The following is a 22,557-nucleotide window of genomic DNA, read 5'->3' as shown; positions in this document are numbered from 1 at the left end:
GACTGAGCCGTTAAAGAGGGCATGCTCCTCTGATGGGGGCAGCCACCTCTGACCTCCACCTGATCACTGCCCCACTAGAACCTTATTTTTAATGTAAAATCTCCCAGTTTCAAAATTTTGACAACAAATTCAAATTAAAAGAAAAAAATAAACTTACCTTTGATGGCTGGGTTTGGCCCACCTGTGGTTAGCTCGTGACTTCTGTAGGACCTAGGCCCAGAGCTAGTGGCTGGGTGAGTGGCACGGGTTGGCCAAGCCCTCCTTTGCTGACAGTGGTTAGAGACCAAAGCTTCCCCGGACGTCAGGGGGTAATATCTGGAGACCAGATGACCAGTGTTCACAAGGCTTCTGTCTGTCCAGGAGGTTTGACTTAGGATCCGCTTCCAGAATCCTAGGTTCTCAGTCCAACATTCTCACTGGGGAGGTTGAGGCTAAGTATGTTTCAAAGGACCCCAATTAGTAGGAATTTTTTTTCTCATCAGTTTGGGCTTGTCTTACCTGACAGAGAAAGGCCAAGGGTGAGGGGGGGAGAGAATAGTTGGAAAAAGAGCAGGGGCTGAGGGAGGGGAGTGCACACTGTTACATTTGACAGCCCAGTGAAATAACCTGTAGATTGGAGGAGAAGTGGAATTACATTACTGCCAGTTGTTTTTGAGCCAATAGCTTGGGGTGTTAATTAGAGTGTTTTACTGTCTTCTTTGAGTCTCTTCTCCCCACCCCAGCCTTTGGCAGAGTTTCTCTTCCCTAGCCCAGTGGTAGTGGTAGGGAGCTATGGAGAAAGTATTGAATGCTAATCTTGTGTGTTTTCTTGGCCAATCCTGTAGGTACCTAGAAAGTCTGCTTAGACAGGCGAGCAGTGGGACCATCATCCTCTCCCCAGCCATGCAGGCCTTCATCAGCCTTCCCAGAGAGGGGGAGCAGAACTTCAGTGCAGAGGAGTTCTCTGACATCTCTGGTGAGTCCAGGGCCTGGTCTCCTTGTCAAGGAGCTGAGCCTTTCCCCTCAGTACTATAGAACTCATCTAAATTCTCCTACCTTCCCAGAGGCTCATTCTGTATGCTCCTCAGCATCTCTGTGAGATTACATGTTAGGAACAATAAAAGGATCCTAAGCGAGGCCCAGAATTGAGGAGTGGCCTGGGGGTGGCAGGTGGAGAGGGAAAATGAAGGGAGGTAGGAGCTAGGCAAGGGCACTCAAGTCACTGAAAGGGTTTATTCTTGGAAGGGTGGTGAATATTTTCCATTTCCATGCAGAATAAAGAGTGGGACATATAATGAAGGGTAAAAGATAAATGTAAGGAGGACATTCTGATATTTGGAATTATTAAATAGTGGTCTGATGTCATAGCATCTTCTTTCTTAGGGATAAATTTTAGGGCCTTACTTAGCCAGAGCTTGGATTGCTAATATATAACAATGATGATAAAATAATAGATGACATTCATTGTGGGCTAAGTTCTGAATGGTTCACGTGTATTAATTCCTTTAATCCTCACAATGGCTTTGAGATAGGTACTCTCATTACCCCCATTTTACAGATGAGGACGCAGAGACACAGAGAGGTTAAGGAGCTTGCCTAAGGTTACCCATTCATAAATGCTAGAACTGGGATTTTAACTCAAGGCAGTCAAATTCTAGAACCTGGGTGCTTAATCATATGTAGTGCTGCTTCCCATTTTGTAGAAGTGCTTTGGTGTCTCAAGGCCAGCAGGTAAGAATTGTGGAGTAAATGAGCTGGGAGTCATTCTCTTTTTTAAAGAGGGCTGGCAGCCATACAGATCCTTTTTAATGGATTTGTGTTACTGACTGATTGATGAACTATCGTATTGCTTCCTCCTTCCTCTCACCTCCATATAAATCATGGATCCTGCATGGTGTCTGGGGCAGGTGGGGGATGTTTCCATGACCCTGCCTTCTCCATTCTTCCCTTTCCTTGGTGTGGGGGGAGGTGTTATGAAAGAATACACAGTTCTGTTGTCCAGCTCCATCTTCTTCTTACCCTCATTCGGACTCCATCAGTAAGCTGACCCTACTCTTTGCCTGTTGGAGGCTTCAGCCTCTCATCAACTCCACCCACAAACTGTAGGCAGCATCTAAAATCAGCTTTAGGTCTTGCTGACAACTGATGAGCAGCAGGAGGTAAGGCTGGTTCCCCCTTCTACCACCCCCACCCCAATTTCCCTGAGTTACCATGGTGATGGGGCAATGCTACTGTAAAAATAGATAGATGGAAAGAGGAGGATGCCCCAGGGTTACTAGCCTGGAGTTGAGAAGACTAGAGTAAGGAGGATTGGCGGATCCAAACTGGTGGATCAGTGTGTCTTCTCTCTAGGGCAGGCAGTTCCGCTCTTCTTCCTGTCAGCGATTTTAGCATTAGCGAGTCGACCAGGTGGGAAGTCTTTTTTCTAATTCTCAGCTCAGTTCTTCCTACTGTAAATAGGAGAGACCAAAAATGTGTCGTATTTCATCCAAACAGGGCTCTGACCAGTTCCACTTCCTCTGTCCTTGGTGGAGCCCTAGATCAACTGGTCCTGCCTTCAAGGACGAGAGGGTGCTTCTCGATTTCTTTCCCCTCTGACCTCTTATTGACTATGTTAAACTCACTTTTCTGCTACTGGTCTCTTGTGGTTACTTTTGGTCATTTATGGTTTTCTCTGCTGGGATGGCCCATGGCCAAAGATCATCGCTGGAGCTCCTTCCTTTTTGGATTTGTCTCTAGTGTTTCTAACAGGGGATTTCCCCAGGCAGGTTTCATTTACTTCACAAAGGGCCAGAAGCAGGATGGGTAGGGACCCATAAGGCATCTGGGCAGGCCAGAGGAAGAAGGATTCAGAGGAAAAAACAGCTGGGATTCTGGGGTTGTGTGTTGATTATGAAAAAGAAAACGTAGCTCAAGGAGAGGAAAATTTGGACAGTGAGGGAAGTGGAAGGGGGAGCATAGAAAACCCCAAACCTTAGACAAGGAACCAGTTGTGGTACCTACAGTAAGGGGCAGTAGGACATCGTGCTAGGTTTCAGGTACCAGCCCTTGACTTGGTTAAATGACCTTGGACAAGCACTTAATTCTCCCATGTCTGTTAAACCAGAATGATGTGCCATATACTTCAGAGGGCTGTCAATAATTATCATAACAGTAATCCTTTAATCATAAATATCTTTATAAGTTTCTAAGGTTTTTATAATGGTATCTTATTTACTCTCATATCAACTCTGTGAAGTATTCAGTGCAGATACTAATTTCTTCATTTTACAGAGAAGTAAATCGAGGCTCAGAAAGAATCAGTGACTTGTTTAAGGTCTTACATCTGATAAAGTTAGTACAGCTAGCCCAGCAAGAGCAACCCAGGTACCACATGAAGGGACTTGGAAAAGTATAGATTCCTAGAAGAACGTAAAGTAAATATCATTTGTGGGAAATCTTTGCGTGCGTACCAGAGGGGAGACGGTGATTTGTCTCATAGGCAGGCCAGACCTGTCACCTGAATGTAGGACTTCAGGCCACTTTTGCTCCCCAACTTCCCACTTCCTTTCCTGGATGAAAGACATTGTAAATGTTCAAAGTACTCTCTACCTGTGGTGGAAATGCCCCAGTGGCCCCTAAGCCCCCTGGGACCTCTGTAACTCTCTTGCAGAGATGCGGGCCTTGGCTGAACTCTTGGGCCCTTATGGCATGAAGTTCCTGAGTGAGAACCTGATGTGGCACGTGACCTCTCAGATTGTGGAGCTGAAGGTACTGTGGAAGCCAGGCCTGGGGTGGAAGCCAGGCCTGGGGAAGGGGTAGAAGTAGGAGACCCCCCGGGGGGGAAGAGCTACCACAGTTTTGTCTTTTCCTGCTTAATGTCTCTGTGTCCTGGCTGCAGAAGCTGGTGGTGGAGAATATGGATGTACTTGTTCAGATCAGATCCAACTTTAGCAAGGCAGATTTGATGGCTTCTCTGCTGCCCCAGCTGATAGGTGAGCACCTCCCTAATGGGAGAAGGAACTGTGGGAACGGCCTTGCGGATGACAGGGGTTTGGGGGGAGATCTGGGGGATAGGCTGGGTCTGCGGAAGCAAAACCATCAGTATTCTCCTAAGTTCTACTTCCGTAACGGTCTTCGTTCTCCTCAGGGGCTGATAATGTGCTGAAGCGCATGACCATCATTGGAGTTATCCTCACTTTTAGGGCCATGGCCCAAGAGGGACTTCGGGAGGTGAGTTGGGGGGAAGGGGCTGCCCCAGAATCACAGACTCCTCTGAAGGTGGGGTTTGTATGAGAAGTCGTGGAAACGTGTGGTGAGCATTGAGGAGAAAGGAGGAACTTAATTTGGGAGAGGTCCTGGAAAATCTCTGGGGATAGACGAGTGGAGGACACCGAGGGGCACGATGAGAGGGATAGTGTGGGAGGCTGGCTGGGTCCTTATCTAAGTTGAGGCCTTTTTTTGTTTGTTTCCATCTATCTCTGAAGGTACTGGCGCTGTCCTGGGGACTCACTTCTCTTCTCTCTCTTCCAGGTGTTCTCCTCTCACTGCCCATTTCTTATGGGTCCCATTGAGTGCCTGAAGGAGTTTGTCACTCCAGACACAGACATCAAGGTATAGAACAGTGCGAAGTAGGATCCACTTGGGAGATTTTTCTTGTTGAAAAGGATGTAGCCAGGATCTTATAAGGGAGGGGGTGCTCTGAGGAATACTGTAGGGAGACGAGCCAGCATTTGAATAGGAAAGCACTGGGGGAGATTTTGTGGAGAGAGGAGCACTGGTCAGACAGTATTCTTGGAGAGAGAGGGCAGAGCTGGGGAGACACGAGGGGATGGAGAGACATGGAAGCCTGGCCGACCTATGAAAGTTGGGGAAACGTTACTGGAAAAAGCTAAGGTCGGGGCGCCTGGGTGGCTCAGCCGTTGGGCGTCTCTGCCTTCCGCTCGGGTCATGATCCCAGGGCCCTGGGATTGAGCCCCTGCTCGGCGGGAAGCCTGCTTCTGCCTCTCACACTCTCCCTGCTTGTGTTCCCTCTCTCGCTGTCTCTCTCTCTGTCAAATAAATAAATAAAATCTAAAAAAAAAAAAAAAAGCTAAGATCTAGGAAAGTATCCACCTAAAGTGTGCAAATTAGATACTGACCCACGTGCAAACAAGTCCCCTCTTCAGTCAGGAGCTTAGGTACTTCTTTGTAAAAAGATTTATGGCTTCCATCCCCACCCACCCTGCCTGCCCTCAGAGTTGCCTTTTTCTGGCCTTTCCTTTCTCCTAGTTCTGAAAACTTTTGGTTCCTCTGTGTCTGTGTCACCTGGCTCAGGTCCCCATTTACTACAGAGATGTAAGGTACTGCAGGTACCCCGAGTAAAACAACCATTTCTCTGTGCCTCCCACACCTCTGCAGCATCTTTTGTCTTTTGAATAAGCTGAAACAAACAAGTCTATTACATAGGATATATAGCCAAAGGCTGGAAACAAGGGCGTTCAAATGCACAGAGCAGGCCGCTTCTCTTACAACCGATTCCTTTCACGGAGAGAGGTCTGTGATTAAGAGGGAACTGGTTAGCAGGAAGAATTAAAATTAGATATTGAGAAAAACTTCCTTACCTTGAGATCAAAAGAGTGGTGAAATCTCCTGCTCTCTCTGCCCGAACTTAAGGGTGAAGCAGTCATGGGAGCTGTGTGGGTTTGGTGTTGCATGGGGATGGCTGCCGGCTTCTGACCATTCTTTTGTGGTGACCCTGGGTTTCTGGCAGTTGCTGATGTTGGGGATGAATGCTCTAGATTGTCAAGAACTTGTCTACCTGTATCGCCCGGGCAGCACTGAGTTTTAGGCTCTGCCTGCTTGTGAAAATAAGCAGGCTGGAGCAGAGAAGGGGGGATGGTGGCCTGTCCATCAGAGATTATGTTATGCCTCAGTCATCCCTTTCCTTCTCCAGAACACTACAGGTTGTGGACCAGGTCCCTGATCTCCACAGCCATGGTTGCCATGAGCACAGTCATTTAGCTATAGGGAATTTAAATAAAGGGCAGAGCAGAACGTGGGAAAAGTTTGCCTTCTCTAAGTAGATTGGTATGTCTATAGGGTTCTTTGCATAAGATACCCCACTCCGTTGTCTACTCTTGAAACAATTATTCTTTTTTTTTAAAATTTTTTTATTGTTATGTTAATCCCCATACATTACATCATTAGTTTTAGATATAGTGTTCCATGATTCATTGTTTGTGCATAACACCCAGTGCTCCATGCAGAACGTGCCCTCCTCAATACCCATCACCAGGCTAACCCATCCTCCCACCCCCCTCCCCTCCAGAACCCTCAGTTTGTTTTTCAGAGTCCATCGTCTCTCATGGTTCTTCTCCCCCTCCGATTTCCCCCCCTTCATTCTTCCCCTCCTGCTACATTCTTCTTCTTCTTTTTTTCTTTCTTAATATATAGTGCATTATTTGTTTCAGAGGTACAGATCTGAGATTCAACAGTCTTGCACAATTCACAGCGCTTCCCAGAGCACATACCCTCCCCAGTGTCCATCACCCAGTCACCCCATCCCTCCCACCCCACCCCCCACTCCAGCAACCCTCAGTTTGTTTCCTGAGATTAAGAATTCCTCATATCAATGAGGTCATATGATACATGTCTTTCTCTGTTTGACTTATTTCGCTCAGCATAATACCCTCCAGTTCCATCCACGTCGTTGAAACAATTATTCTTGTTCTCTAAGAACACTTTTTAAAAAAAGATTTATTTATTTATTTTAGAGTGGGGGAGGGACAGAGGGAGAGAAAACTAGTTCTGAAAACTTGGGGCCAAGCAGACTCTGCGTTGAGCTCTTAGCCCCACGCAGGGCTCAATCTCATGACCCTGAGATCACAACCTGAGCCAAAACAAAGAGTCAGACACTCAACTGACTGCACCACCCAGGTGCCCCGTCTCTCAGAACATTTTAGAGTAATTTTAAAAATCTCAAACAAGGTCTAAATACTTGGCATGGGAGTGGGGGTGTGGGGCTATTTCCTGGGAACCCAATTTTAAGTACAACAAGGGATTCAAGTATCAATCAATAAAATATTAATTGAATACCTTCTATCTGCTTTGCATTGTGTTAAACTAAAGAGGAGTGGGGTGCCTGGGTGGCTCAGTTGGTTAAGTGTCTGCCTTCAGCTCAGGTCATGATCCCAGGGTCCTGGGCTCAGCAGGGAGTCTACTTCTCCCTCTCCCTCTGCCCCTCTGGCTCATGCTCTCTCCTGTTATCTCTCTCTCAAATACATAAATAAAATCTTAAAAAAAAAAAACCAAAACCAAAACTAAAGAGGAGAAAAAGAAGTGTAAATTTCCTGGCTTTGAGATAAAGGAAGAGGAGGAAAGGAATAAGGTTTATTGGTCTATTAGTGACTCTGAGTATGTAGGGTAGATGTTTTATACATGTGGTCTAATTTAATCTCCACAACAACTCTGTGAGGTATTATTATCCCAGTTTTACAGATGAGAAAACTGAGGCTCAAAGAGGTGTAGTAACTTTTAGCTGAGGTCACACATTTAGAAAGTGGTGGTCCTGGGATTTGAACCCAGATCTTCTCACTCTAAGGCCTTTTTCTCTCCTCAGAGGCCATGAGGTTTTAAAGGATTGCTTTCTAGATGGTGAGACAAGCCATAGGTCTCACCTCCTGTCTTAAAAGATAACTGCTCATACCAGGCAGGTGTGTGATCCATGCTAAGTCAGTGGTGCCACTTTAAGGAGGGAGAGATGGGTTTGGGTTGAAGTATTCAAGGAGGGCTTCACAGACACTATGAGATTTGAGCTAAGCCTCAAGGGGTGGGTGTCACTTAGCTATAAGTAGAGAGCAGGAAAGGACACTGTAGAAGAGGGAAGCACATGAACCAAAGTATGGAAGTCAGGAAGCGAGGTGTAGTTTGGAGATAGTGCATCAATGACCCTGGCCCCCTCGACTGTAGGAAGCACCTTGGGAAGAAGATTGAGAAAGTCAACGCATACAATGGAGTATCTGCATGCCGAACAAAAGCATTTGTGCTTTTCCCCTGTAGGTTAGGGAGAGCCGTGAAAGGAATGCCTAGACAAGATGATAGTATACTGAAAATCTAAGATCTGTGATCCAGGAATCCCAACTCTCTGTAGCTTCTGTCCAACACTTCTCTCCTGGGAATCCTGTCCAGGATGTTGTTTTCTTCTTTACTAGGTGACCCTGAGTGTCTTTGAGCTGGCCTCTGCTGCAGGAGTGGGCTGTGACATTGACCCAGCCCTGGTGGCTGCCATTGCCAATCTGAAAGCTGGTAAAATTGGGGAAAGTGGGCAAGGGAGGGCTCGGGCCCTATTTTTAGGTGGGCAAATGTCAATGTCAAAGAAGCCTTTATTTGGAATTGTGAATTCTGAGGATATAAGCTGGGAGCTAAAGAAAGACTTGAAAGACTTAAAGTGTTGGGGCGCCTGGGTGGCTCAGTCATTAAGCATCTGCCTTCAGCTCAGGTCATGGTCCCAGGGTGCTGGGATCGAGCCCCACATCAGGCTCCCTGTTCGGCGGGAAACCTGCTTCTCCCTCTCCCACTCTCCCTGCTTGTGTTCCCTCTCTCACTGTGTCTCTCTCTGTCAAATAAATAAATAAATAAAGTCTTTAAAAAAAAAAAAAGAAAGAAAGACTTAAAGTGTAGTCCCTAGCCCCCAGAAAATACTTAGAGAGGCAATTTAGACTCCTAGCCAGGTTCAACCAGTTGACCTGTCAGTCTGCTAAAAAATATTAAATGAGGGTCTCTTTGATGCTCAGCAAGGACTGAGAGGAACTTACAATCTAGTAGGGGAAATCAGGTTAATGCAAATGAAACAATGAGAGAGCCATCCGCCGTCACATAAGATTTCATGCTGAGTTATGTGGTATGGCATCTAAGTTCCCCAGAGTGATCTGGTGCTCTCCCCTCCCACAGAATCACCTTGACACTATTCACTTCTTCCCCTGGCCTCCCATTGTCTCTGACATTTCCCATTTCTTACACACGCTCAGAATGGGATGAAACAAGGAGCTGGTATTAAGCCCTTTCAAAACTGCCAGACCGGCCCTTCTTCTCTCTTGGTTTGGTGAGACTCTTTGCTCTCCTTCCTGCCTGTCCGCCCCATCAGACAGCTGACAGTGTCCTCGGACCGCATGTCGGCAGAACCCTTCGCTGAGAGCTTTGCTTCAGTCACCAGAGGAGGCCTCCAGGATCGGGCCCCTCATGATAAGTGGGGGCTAGTCCTGTCCCCTTCAGCAGTAATGACTTGCCTATAGTGCTTTAGAAAAGTGTTTTCATAGATGTTTTCTTATGTGATCCTGACAGTAATTCTGTGAAGTAGGGCCTCTGTAGAAGATAACTCCTGTTTGCTGAACTTACTTCTCCTCTTTTCTTTTTTCTGTCTTACCAGATACTTCATCCCCTGAGGAAGAATATAAGGTGGCCTGCCTGCTCTTGATCTTTCTTGCGGTTTCCCTCCCACTCCTTGCCACTGACCCCTCTTCCTGCTATAGTATTGAGAAGGATGGTAAGTAAGGACTACTTTGAGTAGTTTGAGGGGTCAGTCCCCTGGGGTAGGGAGATGAGACGGAGACATTTACCTGGAGAATCCAGACTTCTGACTCAGGTGTAAAGTTCAGTTTCAAAAAACACTTGTGAATGAACTATCCGTAAAATGCAATTCCAGTGGGAATTTTTAAGAATAGCCTTCTCTTAATATCCTAAATATCTCCTCATATTTTTTAGGAATATCATTCCCCACATGCCTCCTAGTCCTTTTGGTGTCAAACAGGGGTGGTCTCGCCTGAAAAACTGAGAGACCACCAGCTGGGGTCAGCCTGGAGTGGCTCACTGTATTCCCTTTTGTTTCTCTCCCCTTCTGTCAATCGTAACCTAGGTTACAACAACAATATTCATTGCTTGACCAAAGCCATCATCCAGGTGTCTGCTGCCCTCTTCACACTCTACAACAAGAACATTGAAACTCACCTTAAGGAATTTCTGGTGGTGAGTGGCCCTAGGCCATAAGGAATGGAAGATTCCAAAGTCTTTTGGGATGGAATGGAAGATTGCAAAGTCTGGTGGGAATTGGTGTGGCTTAAATCCATAGACAGCTGTTATTTAGCGGGTCTTGGAGTCTAACCTCCCACCTAATTCTTCAGTGAGTGAGTGGCACTCTGTGAAAGGCGGGAGTTTCTTCTAAATTCCATAAGAGCTGGTGTTTCAGCCTCTGCCGGACTACTTGCAAAGAGCACTGGACTGAGTCAGAGAATCTGAGTTCTAGTTCTGGATCTGCCACTAAGAAGTTGTGTGACCTCTGAAGAGCCAAACTTTTGGGGCCTCATTTTGCCCATTTGTTAAGTAGGGAGGTTAAACTGAATCTATGATTCACTACCTTGATTGGGATGCCTTAGAATATCCGAGGGAGCTTGTTGAAATACAGATTCCTGATCCTTATGCCAGACATACTGAATTAGAATAGCCCAGGGTGAGTCCGGGCCTCTGTTTTTTAAAAAATTAATTAATTAATTTTTAAATAAATTAGTGTTTATTTTTATTAATAAACTCATGACCCGAACTCATGACCCCGACATCGAGACCTGAGCAGCTGATCAAGAGTCAGACGCTTAACCGACTGAGCCGCCCAGGTGCCCCAGGCCTCTGTTTTTAACAAGGTCTCCAGGATATCTGCTGCGCAGTCAAGTTGGAGACGCCAAGTTTTAGAACCTATAAGGCCCTTTCCAACTCTCATCTTGACCAAAAAAAATCAAACTTTTTTCACATTCTCAAACTTTAGCATAAATCAGAATCACCTGGAGAATTTCTGATTCAGTAGATTTGAGGTGGGGCTGGAAAATGTGCATTTCCAAGTTCCCAGATGATGTTGATGCTGTTCATCCTGGGATCTCACTTTGAGAACCACTGTCTCCATTTCTAGGACTGGAGCTTTTTTTTTTTTTTTTTAAATTTTATTTATTTTTGAGAAAGAGAGAATGACAGAGAGAATGAGAGGGGTGAGGGTCAGAAGGAGAAGCAGACTCCCTGCTGAGCAGGGAGCCCGATGCGGAACTCGATCCTGGGACTCCAGGATCATGACCTGAGCTGAAGGCAGCCGCCCAACCAACTGAGCCACCCCGGAGCCCCTCTAGGACTGGAGCTTTTAACCAGGCAGCCGATAATACAGTAGGTTACATCCAATGTATTTGAGAAAAAATTATTTAAAAAAAACATTTTTAGCCAAAGTTTGACTCCCTGTAGCTATCGCCATTGATCTTAGTTTTGCTTCTGGAAAAACGCAGAATAAGTAATCTCTTTCCATTGTTGAAAGAGGCCCTGGAGTTTTCTTTCTTTCTTTTTTTTTATTTAAAGATTTTATTTATTTATTTGACAGAGAGAGACACAAGCAGGGGGAGGGGAGAGGGAGAAGCAGGCTTCCCGCGGAGCAGGGAGCCCGATGTGGGGCTCGATCCCAGGACCCTGAGATCATGACCTGAGCCGAAGGCAGATGCTTAACGACTGAGCCACCCAGGCGCCCGCCCTGGAGTTTTCCATTCTAGTCCTCCGTGGAGGAATTCCGTCCATACGCTTTTGATACATGGTCCATTACCCACTGCCGGCTGGAGCATTCTCAGCAATGGGGAGCTTATTCCTTTGCAACGCATGGGCCTGACTTAAGAACTAGGGCCTCATTTGTCTCCTTTTAGGAGCAAACACAGTCGATCATATTCTCTCGGGAATCATACCATTGTCCTGGAAGCTTAGTTAGAGGGTCTCCGTTTAAACGGGCCCAGCCAGCCAATCTGAATGGGTTCTGAGCATCTTAGATATAAAGAATATTCACAGCAGATCTCTAAGATGGGGTGAAAAGGGGCCCCCTCCCCCTTTTCCCATTTGCCCTGTTTGTTTGCAAAATGAGAGTAACCTGGGCCTGCGATACAGTTAATCATGTCTCTTCCTCCCTCTTTGATCTGTTGGGGGCCTGGAGGTGAATAGAGAGGACAGCCACTTGGGAGTTGACAGGAGGAGAATACGAAGAGCACTGCATCTGAATCAGAGGCTCAGCCCTGTCTCTATTCCGGTAGGGAGTCAGCTGTAAACAGCCTGGTGACAGTGCTGTCCGAAGGCTGCCTAGGAAAAGAGATTAATCTCCTGCCTTTGTTCTAGGTTCTGTCCTCAGCCCCTGGAATCTCTCCCCCAGCACCCCTGGCAACCTACCGTTACCTGCACTGCCTGCTTTACAGGCAGGGTGCGGCTCTGAAGCCTAGGGGATTTGCTACTTTTCCACCGGAGTCCCCAGGAACATCCCAGCACTTTTTTTTTTTTTTTTAAATTTTATTTATTTATTTGAGAGAGAGAGAATGAGAGACAGGGAGCATGAGAGGGAGGAGGGTCAGAGGGAGAAGCAGACTCCCCGCCGAGCAGGGAGCCCGATGCGGGACTCGATCCCGGGACTCCAGGATCATGACCCGAGCCGAAGGCAGTCGCTTAACCAACTGAGCCACCCAGGCGCCCCCCCAGCACTTCTTAACTCTCCTCCTTGATCTTTTCTTAACTTCCTGTAGCCTGAGGCTGTCCTACTCTGACCTCCATAAAAATCTGCTTTCTTACAAACTCTTCCCCTACAGGTGGCCTCTGTCAGCCTCTTGCAGCTGGGCCAGGAGACTGACAAGCTTAAAACCAGAAATCGGGAATCCATTTCTCTGCTCATGCGCTTGGTATGTATCTGGTTTAAGTTGGTCTGGGAACAGAGAGAGCAAAGGCCAGAGGGACCCTTCTTGAAGGCTTCTGCGTCCCTGCCATTTTCATCACTCAAAAGCATGAACTCAAAACTGAATTCTGCCTGACCCTCTGGGTCTAGGCCTCACATTCTAGTTAACATTCCAGACTTGTCCTGTAATCCCAAGGTAGAGTCTTCAATGCCTTCTCTGCAGTACAGGGCCTTTCTGGCCCCTGGCTGACTGGGCCCTTTTACCTGTAATATTCTCAGGTCTGACCTGGTGGGGCAGCTGTGTCCCTCATCCATGACTGCCTGTCCAGTTCATGTTTGATTTTACTCGACCACTTCCTACTGCTGCATGTCTTGTCCTTAAGAAGTACTGTGGAGAGGGTGCTGAATAACACAGAGCTGAACTGGGGGAGGGGAGATGGGGGCTCAGAGGAGGGAAGGAATTTTCAATGAAGAGCTGTAAGACAGAGAGCCAGGTGGGCCATGAATCAGGCAGCTCCTGCTATCTCTTTCTTCCCAAGCTGTGGGCTTTTCGCTATTTTGGCAGAAAGTTCTGGGAACTCTGACTCAGTTAACTTAAAAAGATCTTTTCCTCATGACCCTGTTTTCTTCTTCAACACGCTTACTCACTCTTTCGCTCTAAAAATCTGATTATCCGGGTTAATGCCGCACTGAGATATGGTCGCATAGAGGCCTTCCTCTGGCCTGCGGGGAGAGGATACGCCCATCTGGAGCCGGTGCTCCACCCGGGAGTCCACACTAAGGACTTCTGGGACCTCAGAATTCTCCGCTGTAGCGCTTACGCAGAGCTTGTGCTGAGCTGCTTCCCCAGGTCCGTCCTACTGAGGCAGACTGTGCTGCTAGTGCGTATAGCTCTAGTGCCAAGGGATCGCTGGCTGGAGTTTAGATGTGCAGATGGGAATTCCATGGGTGTCTGCAAAATCCCGCAAACTGGGCTGGTCCGCTCCAGCCTGTTCTGATGCAGAAGTCTGAGGAGTCTAAGAATTCTGAATTCAAACCTGGCCTTTCATGAGATTATAAAGGGAGATTGTGAAGGTCAAGAAGACAGAACCAGCCAGTTTGTTTGATTTATCTAGTCACATGCTATGTAGGCTTCCATTTGCACTCTCAGCCAGGCCCACAGATGCTAGGTGCAGGCATGCCTGGGACTCCCTCTGGGTCTCCCGTAGATACACAGACGCGGAGTGGGATCTGTGTCTCAGCCAGACACAGCGAGAGAAAGGCCTCGATTGGGCTGATTAAGGATTATGACGGCGACAAGAGGAGAATGGATGTGAGGGTGTGCGTGGGTGGGGGTATGTGGTGTGGGGTGAGAGGGCAGAGGAGGCAGATGAGGGCAAACGCCAGGAGTATGCTAGATGCGGCACAGTCTTTGGAGCAGCATGACCTTGGGCAAGTTAATTAACCTTCTGAGACTCTGATTCTTTATCCATAAAAGTGGGCAGTAATCCTTGTGACAGAGTGGTTAGGATTCATAAGAAAATATATGTGAAAGTTCCTAGTACCTAATAGATGCTCAACAAATGTTAGTCCTTCTCTCTGCTGCTCATCTTAGTTTCTGGATGATTTAGTCGTGCTCCTTCATTTCCTTGGGCGGTTTTCGCCCCTGTAAGGTTGGTAGAGGAGATTCTGTGTTGCCCCTCAGGCCTGCCTCCTTCTGCTTTGCCGCTCTCCTCCCCCCTCAAGTGTGGGAGGGTGTCTGCCCCTGGTGGCATCACAGTGAGGCTGCAGAGTAGCTGGGACACAGCTAGGACCAGGCAGGCGCTTTTTGTTAGAGGGAGAGACCTAGGGACTAGCGGCTGCAAAGCAATTTAAATGCAAATGTTTCCACACAGAAATACAGGGGAAGGAACTGTATTCTATATGTAGCCCCAGCTCCTGGCCAGGCACTTCTCTCCCTGGGGTCTTTCTGTCTTGGCTGTCAAGCCTGGGCAGTGCCCACGCCCAGGACTGCCAGCTGCATCCTGGCATGGGTTTCGGGCGGGGGGGGGAGATGACTCTCAGAGAATCATGGAATCCTAGATGTCCGGATCAGACCAGATCCTGGCCGTTAGTCCGGTCCTTACAATTGATAGGTGAAGGAACTAAGAAGAGGGAAGGAAAGATGACATTCAAGGTCTCCCCCAAAATATATGGGCGGATTTGGGATGAGAACCCAAGTTTCTCGGCCTTCGCTGTAGGGCTGTTTCCGCGGCCATGAATTTCCTCCAGTTAGGAGCCTTGTGGTCTTCCGTGCTTCGTGGAGCAAACAACAGGAAGTCTTGGGCCAGTGGATCCTTCTTGAAGCCATCACTCATTTCCCTGTACCTGAGGGTCATATCCTAGAAAAGGGACCTTATCTCTCTCCTGGCTTAAGGTTTGAAAGTCTTGCCTGGCAAGAAATTCCTTCTGTTATCCAGCCTAAGATCCGAGCTACCGTAACTGGGAGACTTCTTTTCCTTCAGCCTGCAGTGTCTGTTCCTCTGAGGCTGGTGTGTGTGTTGTGTGTGCCCGTATTTGAGAATAGTAGGATCTTCCACATTTTAAAACTTGAAAGGACTTCAGAGAGAGAACCATGTTAGAGTTGATATGGTGAATTCTCTTTCCTGAGTGAATTTTCAGGATTTGAAACACCAGACATATTGGGGAGGGCCCATCTGTGTGAATTGCCAGAGGATATGGGACACTTCTCTCCAGGGTGTGTTTTTTAGTCCCACAACTGCATGGATGAGGAGGGCACTGAAGGAAACACACCCTGTTCCTTCCTTAGGGATGGGGACCCTCCAGCCCAACACTAGGTTATGGGGCTCTTCGCTAATATGCCCCCCGCTCCATCTCTTGCCCTCCACCGCTACCCTCAGTCTTATCCAGGCATCTTGAGCTATCTTTCTACTTGGCTTGTGGGGGCTGCTGGGATTACCACAGCACACAGGCTTCTAATTAAACTAATTAATCATGCCTGCTCCTTTATGCAACATCCTTACTGCTCCCCAAGCACTGTACTGAGGGAGGGAGGATACTGAGACCCAGCACAAGAGGACCCATGTGGATTCCAGGCCTTTCTTTCTTGGCCTGCTGTGGTGATTGTTTCCTTCTCCATAAAGCTTTGTCATTAGCACTTTTATCCAACCTTACCTCCTTCTGTGCTGCCCACCCACATTTGGTTTGGCATCCAGAATGGGGGAGAATGGGAGTCTTTCTGCCACCAGAGAAGTGATTCTTTCCTGCCTTCTGCTTCTGAGTCCTTCATATAACCCTGATAAGGAGCCCAGGGGCCATTATAATGAAGCCGAAGAGGTCACTTTGCTTTCCTAAAGCTAGACCAAGTGTGGGAAGGAGTGGGGTTATGATCTGGAACGTTGTTCACTCATAACCCTAAGGGCCTCAGAGGGCCCAGGGAACTGAATGAAGGAGCAGGGTATCACAGAGTTACACCCTGCCTGAGGTTCTCATCTCTTGACCTATTCTCTTCCAGGTGGTGGAGGAGTCCTCCTTCCTGACCCTGGACATGTTGGAGTCCTGTTTCCCTTATGTCCTGCTTCGAAATGCCTACCGGGAGGTATCCCGGGCCTTCCACCTGAACCGAGTGGCAGCCAGTACCCACTGAAGGGCCCTTTGGACCTACCTAAGCCCATGAAGCTATAGCCGTTTTCTCAAGGGATGTGCTCAGGAGCCAGAGCTGATGAACAGACATACGGAGGAACAGTCTGGGGCTGAGAAATCATACAGAAATGGGGCAGGCTGGCTGGGGGTGGGGGTGGGGGACAGTTTTTGGGAAAAGTGAGGGAATTGGGGCCACGCGTGTGAATTTTTACAATGAAAAACACGAGTGACATACAAGTACTTTTTCTCTCTTGTGACTAGCGCTTGAGCTCTGACTGGCATGGGTCTCTCGACCTTCATCACTATTCTAGGATAATGCTGGCGGGCAGAGATGATCAATCATCATATTAAACCATAATGAGCTTATAATCCTCCCACTGGAGCTGCTATTGTCTCCTGCACATTCATTAGGACGATTATCTCCTCTCTTCCTTTTCCAAATGTGTTCAGCAAACATTCGGCTTGCTCCTACTGCAAAGTAGTAGCAAAAGAACTCCCTTTTTCCTTTGTGGGGGCTCTCTCAAGAGTCATGGGTCTCTTCCTCTGCCCCCAGCTCTCCTGCCTGCATGGGCAATGAGGGAGTGCTCTTGAGAGATTTTCACTGGCCCCAGCCCCCCTCACCTGCTCTACCACACCTTGTCGGGAACCAATAAGTTCTTCCATCTGTTTAGCTGTAACCCCTCCTGCTTTTTCTTTGACATCACTACAACCCAGAGCAGAGGGTCAGTCTAGCTAATTCTAGGTCATGTGACAACTAATTGGATCAGAGTCATGTGGGTCTCCCTCCCAGATCATTTGGGGGTACTCTCCCTCCTATCTGGAGCTACTAATTTAACCCAAATCCCCTTGTCATCCTGGGTACAGCTGTTGCTCCAGGCAGGGATTTCTCTCCTAGATCTTAAATTTCATAGACCTCATTAGATTATAGGGCCCTGAGAGTGGGTACACTTGAGGGAGTACAAGCTGTTTCAACTTAGCCCTTTTCTGCACTAATTAGAATTTCAAGTGTCACAATGCCTGAGGCGTTCAAGATAGCACTGAACTAGATTTAGATAACTCCATGGCAGGAAACAGTGGCCCCATCCATCATTTCTGTGCACCACACCCATGGCCAGGGAGGACTGGAGCAACAGATCCTGTGTCACAGGTCGAGAAGGGTGGAAGTGGGCAAATATAATTAACTAGTTGATTAATTAGGGTCATGTCCATATTTCCATGATAAAAAGGAAGCAATTGTTGGTTTTCAACAAAACCATCCGGGGTTCATTAAAGCTATTTGATAGCTGTTTTGGGACTTTGTATGCATGTTTGATCTTTATTTCTCAAGACCCAGGCTCAGTCAATACTTTTTAAACTTGGTACTCATAATCGTTACACAAGTTTTTCTTAGCAACAATTGTCTGCTCTTTAGGATAGAAGCAACAGAGCATCAAGCTTCATGCATCAGCTGGTTGTCCTTCCTTGCTATGGAAAAGATTATGTTCTAAAGGAGTGATTCAGGGTCAGGCCTTTTGAGACTGAGGGCAAAGTTGATGAGGAAGGGAAGGCTCAGAGGCATCTGAACAACTACTCCTAGACCCTCATCTCTCTGCTGGGACCTTGTTCTTGAGGAGATGGAGACCTCTGTTCCATGCACATGTAGACCTACTTGAGAGGAGCCCCCCAGAGGATGGTAAGATAAGTTGCTGCAGGGGAATAGGGGGTAGACATGATACTTTTTTTTTTTTTAATTAAAATTTTTATCAAGAGAGGGGCGCCTGCCTTGCTCAGTCAGTAGAGCATGTGACTCTTGATCTCAAGGTTGTGAGTTCAAGCCCCACATTGGGTAGAAAGCTTACTTAAAATCTTTTTTTTTTTATTGAGATGGTTAACCCACATGCACTTGTAAGAAATAACATAGAGACATTGTGTGTCAACCATACTTCAACTAAAAACAAACAAACAAACACACAGAGAGATCTTAAGTACTTTTACCAGTTTCTCCCATAGGTAACATCTTGCATAACTATAGTATACTATCATAACCAGGATACTGACTTTGATACAATTCATGATCTAATCCAGATTTTCTCAGTTTTACTTACACTCATTCCTCTGTGTGTATGTATTTAGTTCTATACAGCTTTTTCTTTTTTCTTTTTTTTTAAGATTTTATTTATTTGAGAGAAAATGAGTGAGAGAGAGAGCACGAGTGGGCAGAGGGGGAGAGGAAGAGGGAGAAGAGACTCCCTGCTGAGTGCGGGGCTTGATCATGGGACTCCATCCCAGGACCCTGAGATCATAAACTGAGCCGAAGGCAGACGCTTAACCAACTGAGCCACACCGGCGCCCCTCTACAGCTTTTTCACGTGTAGGTTTGTACATCCGCCACCACCATGGTCAAGATCCACAAGGATCCCTCATGTTGCTTTTTTACAACCACATCCCCTTCCCCTTCCCTCGCCCTTGGCAATAGAAATCTGTTCTTTTCTAAAATGTTGTCATTGGACATAATATCTTTTTACAAACATGTAATCACACATTTCTCTATTATGTATACTTTTTCAAAGTGCTCTCGCATTCCTTATGACAATTCTGCAAGGTAGCCAGGGAAGACTTCCGTATTTTAGGCCAGTAAACAGATTCAGAGATGCTCAATGATTTAATGAAGGTCACATGTTTAGCAGTACATCTAGAACTGGGACCCAAGTCTGATATCAATCCTAGACATTTTCTACCTGACCAGACTGCCTCTTCATCTGGGAAGACTTGTTCGTTAGAATCCAGAGACTCTAGAATGAGTAAATAGGAGAAGGTGAGGACATGGTGGCCTTACTGAGTGAGGGACAGGTGGGGCTAGGTAGGGAGAGATAGGTAGGGGGCTATGGGATCAGGCTTACAAAAATCCCAAAAATGTGGAGGTGTAAGGAAACCAGAGATAAAGGAACAAAACCAGACCATCCCGTCCTAGGTGTTAGAGGTGGGGGTCTTGTTATAACAGCTACTTATGACCAACAAAGAATTACCAGACCCTAAGAAGGAAGCAAGCCATTGAAGGTGTTGTCACTAGTCCTTACTCAATGGTGCTATCAGTAGAAATGTTCAAAGGATTTAAGTCCCCTGGTTAGCCTTCAATGAAAGACCAACCCTAAAAGCCCTCAGTGGCAACCCTGTCGGGACCCCTCTCACTCCTGAGAGCTCTCTCTGTATCCTCACTCAATAAAACTCTATCACTTTACTCACTGTCCTTGGTCAGGGCAAGATTCATTCTTCAACTCTGTGTGACAAGAACCTCGTTCTCCCACTTCATTACCACCTGAAACAAAAGGAGAATGTCTAGAGGAGAAAGGACAGATGCGGTGACGGGACCCATCAACATTTTCAGCAGTATGCTTCCTTGACCAGGAGGATCTCTGACCCCTGACAGCTGGGGACACAACCGCTGATCCCCAGCTTGTTTTATTCAGGCCTTAAAAGGAAGTGAGGAATGACTATCAGGGAGAAATTCTGACTCCAACTGTTTTGTCTCGCAGGCAGAGAGTAGGTTCCAGCCTCAGCTTTTTCATTAGTGCAGTGTTTTCATTAAAATCTCCGTTAACTTGTTTGCGCAATGACATGGAATTATCCCTCCCACCAGGCCTGGGGTGAGATGCTTGCAGAGGAGCTCCCTTTCCTTCCGGCTGTCTGAACACTGCTTCCCTACAGTGGTGTTCAGTTCGGTGGGCAGGCGGGGCTGGGGCCTGGCCAAGGGGATCTTACCTGGCGGCCCTTTTGCCTGGGAGGCCTAGAACGGCTTCGATCTGAGCGCGAGGCCCAGGAGGGAAGGAGATACCAGCTAGGGCTAAGATTTCCCTACCGTAGGTCCTTGTGCCTCTCTCAGTTCTTCTCCAAGAAAGTTTGACTCTGAGAAGAAGCTGGCACGTGGCTGAAATGCACTCACGAGGTTGGGGGAAGAGTGTTCTTCCAGCTCTCCCCCCCACAGGACCTCCTGCTCCTCCTAAGTACCTGTCATCAAAAGAGACAAAGATGAATCCCCCCTCAGCCCCCACACCTCAGTGAGTTGTCAAGTGCTCTCCCTCCCACCTGAATAGGAGCGCAGGCCAGGTTGCAGGTTGAGGAAGTCAGAAGTTAACTTGAGCTGGGTTTGCAGCTCTGGAGAGATTGAGGAGCAGGCTTTTTCTCTTGTCACTTTGGAAGGCGAGGATTGTGAGGCCGCCCCTTTAAATAGCATTCCCGTAGGAGGCACATCACATCCACCCGTCACTGCTGCCAAAGCATCATTTGTGGTCTCTATCAAACTCAAAGCTTGTTGGGAGGAATTGCGGGGTTAGGGGAGTGAGGAGGCAGGGTCTCCAAGGGGCAGGGGCAGTTTGGAAGGCAAAAACGAGAGGAATGAGGCTGGCAGAAGCAGCCTGGAAAAGAGGGGGGTTAGGGCAAGGGGACAGGGAGAGAAAAATCGTGGTCTTTTGAGCCTATGGATGGAGCAGACATATCTGGTTTTTATCCGTGTAGAGGTAGGGTAAGGCAGACATGGGATTAAATTGCCGCAAGAAGGATGAGGTTGAGGTTAAACACCAGGACTGGTGACTAAAGAAGGAGAAAGAGAGCCACAGGATGGAAAAGCACAAGAAAAAGGTTAGGAGGCTCGGCTCTGGCTTTGTTGCTTACTCTCTGTGGGGACCACGTCATTTTTCTGGGCTTAGTTTTCCCACTCGTTAAATGGAGGGGGTCAGACTAGATGGACTCGAAAGTATCTTTGGTGAATAACTTTTTGTTTTCTTTTGTTTCGGTGAATTTTCCTTTCTTAAAATGGGTTAGGAGTTGGGGGCCTGGGAGATCAGGGTGGGATATGCCACTGTGTTGGTGAGACCTGTCGAGATCCCTCTGGAAGTACATCTCCCGCCTCTTTTCCACCTCTTTTTGTTTAAATACCTGCCTAATTTGGGCAGCTCCTTAGCTCTGATCCTAATTTGCAATTCTTTTGTCGTTTCCAGCCCATTCTTTTTCAGTTGTTAGGGAAGGTGATTGCTCTCAAGTTTGAGAAGTGGATTGTGTAGGAGTCTGACTGGGGTCTCAGCTGCAGCTTTGTCTTGGCTGGGGCTCTTCCTCAGGCACGGAGGGGAAAGGGGGATGGACGCAGAAGCTAGATGGACAGGGACAGGGAAGTCCCACACTCTTTCCGCTTTTTCTCCATCTCTGACTCTGCCATCTCCTTCTGCCCGGGTACTTGCTGGGAGCTGGTTCTGCTGATACCTCTCTGCCCTGCCAGGTCTGAAGGCCTGACCTAACCTAATTACCTAAAGGGCAATTCTTTTATGCTGGAAGTCTTCGCCCTGCCGCTTCACTTCTGCTCTTTTCTCCTCCATTGCCTGGGAAGGGGAGTAGCCTCACCCAGATATTTAGAATGGAGTAAAATACCTTCTCCTGACCATCCCTCCTTCCAACCTCCAGAGTTCTTGAAATGAAAACTCACATTTTGGGATTCTGGATTAGTGGCCTCTTTGGGATCCAGCAGTTAGTGAATACCTCTCCACTTTCTGTTTACATGGGATTTCCCCACAACTCTAAGGTAGGTGGTTATTAAGGAGGAGAACAATTCTAAGGGATCCTAAGGTGGTTCCTGCCAGAATCCTAGGTAGGATTCAGCCAGATGGGAGAGACTTGCCCTGTTACAAAGTCTTGAATTCAAATTTCAGTTCATTAATTCTACAAAAAAAAATTTTTTTTTTTTAAAGATTTTATTTATTTGAGAGAGAGAAAACACAAGCAAGGGGAGGGGGAGAGGGAGAAGCAGACTCCCTGCCCAGCAGGGAGCCTGCCAAGGCTGGGCTGGATCCCAGGACTGCGGGCTCCATCCCAGGACCGTGGGACCATGACCTGAGCCGAAGGCAGGTGCCCAACCGACTGAGCCACCCAGGCGCCCCTCATTCTACAAATGTTTTAAGCAGCTAGGCTGTATTGTGCTGGGCCCTTAGCCATTCGATTTCTTTTACTGAAGACAGAATAAGAGGAAATAAAAAGGGCCCGCTACAGGAGGGGCTGGTTTCCTGGTTCTTACGGAGTTCTGTACGGAGATGATGCGGTCCCGCCGGCTCTAGTGGATTCCGTCTGGAAAGCTTTAAGCTTGGAAGAAACTCCCACTGGCCAGAGGGATGGATAGAGGCACCGGGGGAAGGCCACAGCGATGGAGACATATCAGGACCATCAAGTTAAGGGAACTGAGGAGAGGAATGGGATCCCACGGCAACTCAGAGCAGACCTTGAACTTTTCCCCCCAAAGGCAGGGGCGCAAGGTG

General features: G+C 47.5%; 1 protein-coding gene across 2 annotated transcripts in view; it reads left to right on the top strand.

Moving 5' to 3' along the window:
• Positions 1-16,443, top strand: part of NCKAP1L (NCK associated protein 1 like) — a 40,998-nt gene extending 24,555 nt beyond the window's left edge. The window contains exons 22-31 of one of the 2 annotated variants that reach the window (XM_032420946.1): positions 825-955; positions 3,632-3,729; positions 3,860-3,953; positions 4,109-4,191; positions 4,492-4,572; positions 8,151-8,244; positions 9,365-9,481; positions 9,851-9,960; positions 12,579-12,668; positions 16,155-16,443. In XM_032420946.1, coding sequence (XP_032276837.1) covers positions 825-955; positions 3,632-3,729; positions 3,860-3,953; positions 4,109-4,191; positions 4,492-4,572; positions 8,151-8,244; positions 9,365-9,481; positions 9,851-9,960; positions 12,579-12,668; positions 16,155-16,286 — 1,030 coding nt within the window. In that variant the 3' untranslated portion in view covers positions 16,287-16,443. The remainder of the gene's footprint in view (positions 1-824; positions 956-3,631; positions 3,730-3,859; positions 3,954-4,108; positions 4,192-4,491; positions 4,573-8,150; positions 8,245-9,364; positions 9,482-9,850; positions 9,961-12,578; positions 12,669-16,154) is intronic. The other variant, XM_032420947.1, reaches the window with a different exon arrangement.
• The last annotated feature ends 6,114 nt before the right edge of the window (positions 16,444-22,557 follow it).

This window comes from Phoca vitulina, unplaced genomic scaffold (assembly GCF_004348235.1).
Source record: "Phoca vitulina isolate PV1807 unplaced genomic scaffold, GSC_HSeal_1.0 scaffold23, whole genome shotgun sequence".
Classification (NCBI taxonomy): domain Eukaryota; kingdom Metazoa; phylum Chordata; class Mammalia; order Carnivora; family Phocidae; genus Phoca; species Phoca vitulina.
This window is presented reverse-complemented; position numbering and strand designations above follow the sequence as displayed.